The sequence below is a fragment of the Pygoscelis adeliae genome, unplaced genomic scaffold (genome assembly GCF_000699105.1).
Source record: "Pygoscelis adeliae isolate BGI_AS28 unplaced genomic scaffold, ASM69910v1 Scaffold42, whole genome shotgun sequence".
Taxonomy (NCBI): Eukaryota; Metazoa; Chordata; class Aves; order Sphenisciformes; family Spheniscidae; genus Pygoscelis; species Pygoscelis adeliae.
In genome coordinates, this window is record NW_008824283.1 from 1,164,214 (window position 1) to 1,173,903 (window position 9,690).

The following is a 9,690-nucleotide window of genomic DNA, read 5'->3' on the forward strand; positions in this document are numbered from 1 at the left end:
GTCCAAAGTCAGAGCTGTTTCGCAGCAGCTACCTCTCTCCAAATCCAGCCCCCCCCGAACGCGGATGAAGAGAGAAACCTCCAGCCAGCTGCCTCCCTCCAGCCCAGCTCAGAAAGCCCACGTCCCTCCGCCTAAAGGGAGACCAGTGTCCTGGGGCTTCTGCCCGGGACCTGCTCCTGTGCCTGTGTGTGCTGTCACCCGCATCCCCGCCTCCACAAACTCACTCACCTGCACACACTGCTTGCATTTCAGGTAGATTTGGTGCTATTGCATTTTTTCAGGACACAGATTAATTTATTCTCAAGGAAAATTATTTATGGCAGAACATGTTGTTGGTAGAAATGAACCGATCAACCGGGTGAGAAGCAGCACCGACGCTTGATTGGGTTTTGGTTTATAAAGACAGGCTGGAAAAGTTTCCGCGCTGTTGAGTTGTGGCAGGCCGAGAGTTGGACAAACGCCTCTCCCAGTGCCTTTGCTCATCTTTTACGCAGAGTAAGGAACCTTCAGCACCATCCTGTCACTTCCAGAAATCCGAGTTCCAACCTGTACTTGAGATTAACTGGAAGTGGGTAGGATCTCCTCCTTCATGAAGATGATGTACAGCAGACACCAGTCTGTAAGTAAGCAATACCAGAACTTAAAAGGAATTGGTTTCTAAATATGGTGCAGGTATACAGTGCCCAAATTCACTGTGTTGTAACCCTTTGCTATTTAATCTTTAATAATTGCCTCAGACACTTATTTCTAAATACTTAGTGAAGCAAGGCGAAAAGTAAATTAAAGGAGGGGGGGAAACAAAACCCGGGCTATTTTATATACCAAGTGGAACAGTGACTAAAGCCAAACCCAGCAAGGTCCAAGCACAGTCCACTCACCTCTCATTAAAAAAAGGGAGGTTAGGACACTTGGTACTGTTCAAAACCAGGCACTGAATGTCCAGACATGACTCAGTGCCAATTACAAAAGAGCCTCGTGTTAACTTTCTACACAGTGACCTGGCTTACAGTGATTTCATTGTGTGATAACACTTAGATCACTGAAACAATAATTAAAAACAAAAGAGAAAAGCCCTTTTAGATTGATTTTGCAATAGTAGTACAACAAGAAGCCAATCAAAACACGAGTTTTATTTTTAATTATAGAACTAAAAAGGCTAATATTTTATTAACATAAGGTTGCAAATTAAAAGATAAATGCCAGAACTCCTTAATAATCTCCACTGTAAAAATTTGCAAAAGACTTGTGCTTTAAACATCGCCATAACGTACTACAGGACTACGTCCTCCCTCCCCTGCCCCTCTCTCCCTTCTTCCAAGGACTATTGAGAAATACCTCACTGACATATTTCATCTGAAACTTCAAACAACTATTCTAAAGCAGATACTCATCACAGTCATTTTCAGCCCAGTTTGTGTGTCACGCAAATAAAAAACAACTTTAAATGAGAAATATTCAGAAATTAAGTACAGACATTACCATCTACACTGCAGATTTCACTTCTTACAGAGCAGTAGTTGAATGCAAGTATTTGATAGATCAAACATTCACAAATGCATGTCTTCCGATTTTTTTCTTACCCCATTTCCTTTTTTTTTAAAAAAAGTCATCTTCAGTAGTCCACATACTGCCTAGGATATACCTAAGCACAGCTTTCCCTAGAACTAAAGATTTTAACTCCACCATTGCAAAGCATCATACATCACAAGTTCTCACCATATGATGGAGTGCAGCTTTAGAGGGACTTATTTAAACTGGAATATATACAAGTTCTAAATATTTTACTTCCTACAGGGATGTCCTTCTTGGAAAACCACAAATACTTCTGTCAAAATACTGACTGGAACGAGCAAAGTCAGGAATATGGATGAACACCTACAATCGATGGTTTTCCTTCCACTGTGGCTTGAAATTATTTTTGTTTGCATTGATGTTTAAAAGCTAAGCTCATTTTGTCTCTAGAAAGTGTTTGAAAATAAAAGTGAAATCTAATGAGACATGTATGCACGGGGCAGGATTGCTACAACAGTAACTACCTCGCTTTCACATTTGGAGAGATGAAGAGCAGATTCTTCTGTAAACACACGATGCAGCATCACTACATGACCCAAGCCAGCCACGTCTGAAGGACAAGCTCGCCACAATTTACAGCAGACCCAGCAGGTAGCCTTGGCTTGGCAGCACTCAAAGGCTTAGACCTGGTTTAAAGAACTAAGGTGCGGACTGTTTCTTCAGCAGAGTTTTGCCAGAACTTGAGTACAATTTGGTTTCCACATCTAGCAAAAAAATGTGATTTATTAGGTTATTGCAGTGGACTTTTTGGCAGAGAAAGCAGGCACACTGAAGTATGCATCTGTTATTTCCAAAAAAAGCCAAACAATTTCACTGGTCTGGTTTTGAGAACTGGCCTGGACTGCACAGAAGGCAGCGTTTAATTCAGACAGAGGATGGGGAGAAGGGCAGAAATAACACGCCAGGGGACACAAGGAATCTGCAACCAGCTTTGCTTGTTCGTGTTGAAGAAATTGTACCAGGGAAGAAATTTCAGAAAACTAACAGTACAATCCACCGTGCTACAAAGATCTTCTCTTGCACAGCTCAGGAGAAGGATGGACTGCTAAGATATTAAAAATGACATCCTTGTAATCCACTGGGTTCACAAGCTGCGAGCAGAGACTCAACAAATTCAAGAGGAAAAACCAGGACATTTTTGCTGTAAGCTTCAGCTGGTCACAGTGGATTAGAGAGAATCCTTCAGCCAGCAAGAGAAGCAATTGCAATGGAAAATCCCGGCTCCCACCGGGCAGCCGCTGCCATCCAGCAGGTATCGCTCACGGGCACACGGACGCACGCACCGAAATGAAGACAAGCATCTCATTTTCAAGTTGATTTTTGTAAATGGAAAAAAATGTATAAAATCTATCCATACATTAACAGATACAGGAAGTTACACAATCCAGTTTACACCTAAAGTAATAGCAATCAGTCCATAGTAAGAACAGGGAAAAAATTCCAATGCTGTAATTTGGCTGAAGTCACTACAGGGCAGAGGATGGCAGGGGCAGGGTGGTTGGCTCCTTCTTTCTGGTGTGTGGATAAAACTGGCTACCTTCCCTACTTCCAAAGCAACGAGACAATTTCAACAGACATGTATTAGGAATACTTTTGAAATGCATCTGACTCTAGCATTAACACTGAACATTAAAAGATTCATATTATTACAGCATAACGTTTGGATACTTTTGCCTCCAGGAAAGGGCAGTGGGCAGTAGATATTATCCAAGAGAAATCCTAGACCCGTCTTAGAATTTACAGCATTGATTGAGTTAAAGATTTTTATTTTATGATTTTTATCCATCCTGGAACACTTAAAATTTGTGTATCCTCAGTTCAGACATTTACAAAGCATGCAGAAACTGTTACTACTCAAGGAACATTCAGGAGGCTATGGAAAATGCGCTGGTGGGTATTGGTCTAATTTTAGTGAACTCATGGCTACCATTACATGCAAGCCACACCTGGCAGTAGTTTTCCCCTCACGCCTCCATTTATTGGAGGCCCCAGAAGACAAGGCTTGAATGAATGGGCAGGGAAGCTCAGGTACCATTTTAAGGAATAAAACAAAACAACTACTAGCAGGGGCCAGCTTGTGGGAATGCCTGCCCTGCTACTGGTGTACCTGTGGGTGAACAGTGTCAGTCTAGCTCAGAACAGATGCCTGACTGAGTTTTAAAGGAAAAGGGAGGCACCTTAAACCCTGACAAGACAGACTTCCCGTGTTTGACAGGTGTATTCAATATACACACACAAAGCAAGACAGTAAACTGTGCTCATCATCCACCCAGAAGACTGCACCATTTTTCTGAACACATAGAATATACAACCCCTTTTCAAAATAATAATAATAATAATAATAATAAAGCAGAAGTGCAGAATCCAGACTGTTGGGTGGTCTGTGTTTAAAAAACATAAGAAAGAATAAAAGCTAATGCTGTAAAGACAACTACTCCCTTTCAAAGCAAAGGCCACATAAAACTGTGTTGCTCAGTTTGGTTTTTACTTCATGCCACCTGTAAACACAAGACTGGATATTCAGTTTCTGGGAAGAAATGAAACCACTTTTACATCCAGAGTAAAAGAAAGGCCCTCCACTGCCTGGATCATAGATTTCCCAGGAGAAGGTAGCTGGGGGAAGGCTTCCTCTTCTCGTTTGCTCATTTCATTAGAAAGGTTGTATCTGAACAAATGAGCTTTCAATAAAAGTACAAAACACTTCTTGATGTTATTTCTGCCCTCTGTCTCTAAAGTTTGCTACGGGGACTAACACTTTCCATTCTTCTCCAACGGATACATCACTTTTTTGGCACCACGGGTGGAATTTCTTCCTAATGTATAATTTTGCTTTACACAAAAGTCGATTGTCTAATCATGCAAATCCAACAGAATTCCAAAAAGTGCCACAAGACAGCTCAACTCTTCGCAATCTACTACCTAGTTTGTACACTGCCATAGGAACCTCCCAGAGAACAGACTGTCATCCTTACTTAGATCTGACAGTGTATTTCATACATGGCATTTCAACCTCTCTTTCTGGGGGGAGAGAATCGAAATCCACACCCTGATTCCATTGATTTTTCACTCTCAGAGCTCTGAAATGCATGGAGATTTCTTTGATTTGTTGAAGACGTCTTCACTGAACAGCCTGATTAGAGAAAAACTTACTGATTCAATCAAATAGAAAACAAAGACAAAAACAGGTAGTGGTAGATTTCTCAATCTTTGCTCCTGTCCTTGGAGACTAGGGTAGAGTTTCACCACTACTGCATTTTCCCCAGCTGGATCTTCTTCCAGGCCTCTGATGCTGTGAAAATGCAGGAGTCGAGGATCCCAGCTACAGTAAATGTTCCTCCAATGATAGCACATATCTGAAATGTACAGAGAGAGGAAACAGTTTTGTCAGTGATGAGGGAAAATTTTACGCAGCTTGAAACTGGGGGGAAGGATATTAGTGCCTACTGCTGGGGTATCTTCTGGAAGCATAGTAAGAACTGGGTAGCAGTACTGGGGACGTGATTACATGAAAATCATTCATTCAGGAAAACCATTCCCTACAGTGGAATAACTTAGTGCTATCCTGAACTCATCATAGCCTGAGCCAATCATAAACCCCAGCTCCTAGGAGCCTACAGCATGAATGCTGTTCCTTTCTGGGCTAAACTCCACCTAACAAAGCCTTCTAGAAGCTGTGTTGCTCATATCTTCCTACTACTGTTTTCTATTTTAAATGCCATGGCCTTGTAGTCTTTTCCCTATTTCACAAGATACAGCATTTGCAAACAGGCAAAAGACACTTAAATAGCATGTGAAGGACAGTGACTAACAGAGAAACCTAGCCACCAGTGACACCTACAGCTAAGTCTGTCTAACACTTTCCATTACAAGGGCTGCTTACAAAAGCACTGCCAACTTAACCCTTTGTGGGCCGAAGTTTTCCATGCAAGATGTCTCGTGTTGAATTATTTAAACACCAGTAAAAACACGTAATCATTTTCAAGAACAGAGTTAGGGAAAAAATTAATCTCCTGATTAGCGTAACAGCCTACTTCAGTTCTCAAGTGCTAGAAAAACACAAAAGTATTCTGACATGTCAAATCGAAGGTACTTTGGCTTGGAGCACCCAAAATCAGGGGGCACCAGTTATGGACTTTGCAACACACTGCTTCAATTCCCTTATCTATGAAATGGGGACAATGCCAAACTTGCCTCCCAGGGAAACTGCGAAGGAAAACACATTTGAAGGGTTCAATAACATGACAATAGCCGTCTCGGAGTCCTTGTGGAAACATATGACTTGTACTCAGGACTGGATTAATACAAACCACCTGCTAGCAGTCAAATACTGTAGGATGGGGAGAAACGCTGCTCACAGGGTGCCACCCCACGCACTGCACAAGGCAGGGTTCACATGGAAAGTATGATACACAATAATGTAACCTAATAACATTTAACAGCCAAGTTATGATTACACAGGACCTGGCATTTCCCAACTCCCACATATTTGACTTCATAACTGTGATGCTCTTTTAATTTGGTCTTTTACATTGTGTAGGATTAGGTGGCTCTGAGAATGAGAGACACCGGGTCAGTGAGAAGGGGACAAGATACAGAGCTTATCTTCTGAGAAGGGCCTGCTTAGGAAAAGGGGGATTTTGCTGTGAGCTAGAAGCCAAGGGAGAGAGAGAGGAACCCAAAATCAGTAAGCCAATGTAGCAGGGTATCAGGGAGACGCAATACAACTGACACAGAAGGGAACCAGTGCCACACTAGACCTACTGTGCCATGTCTCTTCTTCCACAGAGCACTACACCCCACGGGCAAAGTTACAGATAAGAGAGTAACATAAGAGCAGCAGCGTTCAGCTCGGCAGGGAGTTAGCGGTGGCAGCAGAACAAACAGTTCATTAACGGTGAGTGAAGGCAGGAAGAAATAAAGCACTCATTTACATGTGTATTTATAACCAGAATACATGTCTTTAGTGAGCTTGGTGAAATGAGGAGCTGCAGTAAACGTGGCTTTTGCAGGGCAATTGGCATTCCAGCAGATGAAGGCTTCAAAAACTGCAGCAGCAGCCTGAGGCAAAGTTAGTATTTTCAGGGGACAAGTCCAGGCTCCTGCCCTCTGTGCCTCCCTCCTTGTTATCCCTCGGAGCATGACGCAGGGTGACTTTTCAGGGAAAATGACCGCAATGGAGTTGGGTTATTTCAGTCCACAGCAACTCAGCTGACAGGAGATGTTACACCACAAACAACAGAAAACCCGTCCAACAATAAGGTTTTGCATCATATGGTAGGAAAATCTGATTTCAGTGCAGCAGTGCAAGAGGGTGGGGAATAGAAAAAAAATATATATTCATCTGCAGAGCTCTGTACTGCTGAGTGTTTGTGAGTCACACACACCTGGCATTCGCTTGGAGCCTGCCTCCCAGCATGCACACAGCCCTCTTGTTTCGTTGTGACAAAAAAAAGGCAGCAGCAGGGTTGGTCTCTAGGTCAGCACAGAAGCTGCACCACCGCGTTTCTTTATCAGCACAGTTCTAGTATGTATGGAGCGTTGCTCCTTAGCAGCACTGGTGGAAGTTAGGCATCATGCACTTATTTATATTTAATGGAGTTTTATACTGGGAATGATCTGCATTTGGCTCCATGAGGTTACAGTTTGACTCGCCCAACCATTAAGGAGGAAGGAAATGGAATATAGAAGTGTAATAATTACAGCAGTGAGAGACCACGCAATGTGGGGTACACATGAGAGTTTTGAACACAGTACGATTATAGGTTAGTGGCTGGGATGCAGGCTGAAGTCTAAAGGAAAACACGAGTGGATAGGAGGAGGCAAGGCTGCAAGGAAGATGACAAGAAAGGCAGTGTCAGGTACGAGAGTGTGGACCTCTGGGATATCTTAAAATCTGAGAATTACTTTTAAGGACAGAGGGGACCAGTAGGACCCCCAGGTAATTCCTAATCCCACTCAAGAGATTTCTGGATGACCTGCAGCACATCTTGTAGAACAACACTGTCCTGGTTTTTAAAATGCCACAGGACTGAGTCTATGATACCTGTCAGTAACAGGTCCCATGGCTGAAATAATTCTCACTGAAACCATTTTTCCCCCCATTACTTCCACTTCAATTTTCTTCATATCTAGAGGGCAGATGAGTCCTCTCATATCAGGAAAAAAATTCTATTCTTTTCTTTGGATTTTGAATGCTTCACCAGAACTTTGGCTTGTTTTCTGCCTGCTCTCCCCTCCCAGCCCCTAGACTGACCTCATGATAAAACCTTCTTTCAGTTTGGCCACTTTCAGGAACTCATAAATTTTCAGCAGTGGAACTTTCCCCCTTGCTCCATAACCTCAACCACGTGGCCATGAATGACTTCTCTTCATGGGAGATGCCTTGATTTTAAGCAGTATGGTTTAACAGTTAAAAACTACTATGTTTAACACTGTGCCAGGTGTCTGTGGTTAACTCCAGGATCCATGGCAAACTCACAGCACAGTGACAGTAGCAGCACTGACCCACAAGCAATACAAAAATCTTATTTAGTGCTGAATTTTTTGAAGCGTGACATGTAAAGTAAAATCTATGCTAAACCAATGCCTTTTGTCCTGCACAGGAAGCACCTCTCACATGGTACAGAAAATTAGGACAATTCTTTGTACCACAAAAACCCAAGGAGCAGGCATGAGTTGGATAGGGTCCGCTGGGAACACAGAAGACCTGGGAACACTGCTATGGTGCTATAATGCTGCTCTTAGCGGTGCTGAAGTTTTTTTGGGGCAAACTCATTACTAACAGAGCATCAGATAACCTTTCCAGCAGCAGAATGAGATTCCTTTGGCTCTCTGCTGAACAGCCAACACCCCTCTCTCATCTGATCTCTCCACACGGCATCATCCCTCCGCAGCGTGTCCTTCCCTCCAACATTGACGCCGTTTCCCCTGACAGGCAGCCACACTTAGCCACACACTGTGTTACATCTCTAATTGCTAAAGTCTCTTTCAAGCCCACAGATCCTCCCCCATCCCCAGGAGACATTTAAATTTACTGAAAACCACACGGGTGCCCTAGTAAACAATCTGCTCACTAAAAGGAGTCACAGGTGATCCCCCCCCCTACCCTAGAGCCCCTCTTGTGGTTTTTAAATTAAGCAGCTGCTGCTCAGAAAAAGCTGATGCTTTCCATGGCCAGCTCCATTCGGCAACGACTCCAGATGCCCCAGCACAATCTCTGTCTGGACCTCAGCCCAGTGCCGATTATCGCTAACTGGTCTCCGGAGCAACTGTGATGCAAAAGGCCACGCTGGAGATACAGGAAGGGGCTAAAGCAGTGGAAAGAACAACGGAACAGATCATGTCATCAAAACAGGGCAAGGAAACCTAGGACAAAAGGTGTTTTGATCCGCTGCAGCACTGCTCCCCCCCCAACCTTTTCAATGCCACCTTGAACGCTGTAAAGCTTTAAGTGTAGCACATACACAGCCAAGGCTGCCCTACCCGTAAAACATTCCTAGCCTAAATGAGAGCAAATCAGGTCATCTGTACCAGGGCCAGATGGTCCAGACCAATAGCCACGGTATAGCGTCTGTAACAAGGATCTATCTGCCTCTAAGTCAGCCACATCTGAAAAGGGTATGCCACACCTGTCTGATGTACTGCGTAACAGCTACTGCAGGTATCAGTGCCATCCACGTCTCCATAGGAAGGACGTTCAATTGGAATGGCCCCAAGTGAGCTGCTTGAGACTACAGCCATTTATAAGACCAAACGAAGCAGACAAAAATCAATTGTAAAACTCTTCTTCAGCAGTCTAGCAGCCAGCACGCGCCTGGCTAACTTTACAGACAGGATGGGGCAAAATTCTATCTGGGGCCATCTCAAATCCAAAAGGTCATTGTGGCAATCAGTGAGGAAAGCCTCTCTGTGGACTCCTTATGTAAACTCTGAAGCACGGTATCAAATTCCAAAAAGATGCTATTTATATGCCTACAATGGCATATTAGCAGTAAATCAATGCTAGCAACGGACATAACAAAGAATAATGCCAGCTGTCAATCCTTTCCAAACACTGTTTCCCATTAAAAACATCTCCACACCCTCACCCCCAACAAGATGTGTAAGAAACCTATGTGT

At 43.4% G+C, this 9,690-nt stretch overlaps 1 protein-coding gene across 1 annotated transcript in view; it reads right to left on the reverse strand.

Annotated features, from left to right (window-relative positions):
• Positions 1–2,513: 2,513 nt before the first annotated feature.
• The window catches only part of ERGIC1 (endoplasmic reticulum-golgi intermediate compartment (ERGIC) 1), a 72,269-nt gene continuing 65,092 nt past the window's right edge, over positions 2,514–9,690 (reverse strand). The window contains exon 10 of the mRNA XM_009318553.1: positions 2,514–4,925. Within this exon, the coding sequence (XP_009316828.1) occupies positions 4,818–4,925 (108 nt within the window). The 3' untranslated portion in view covers positions 2,514–4,817. The remainder of the gene's footprint in view (positions 4,926–9,690) is intronic.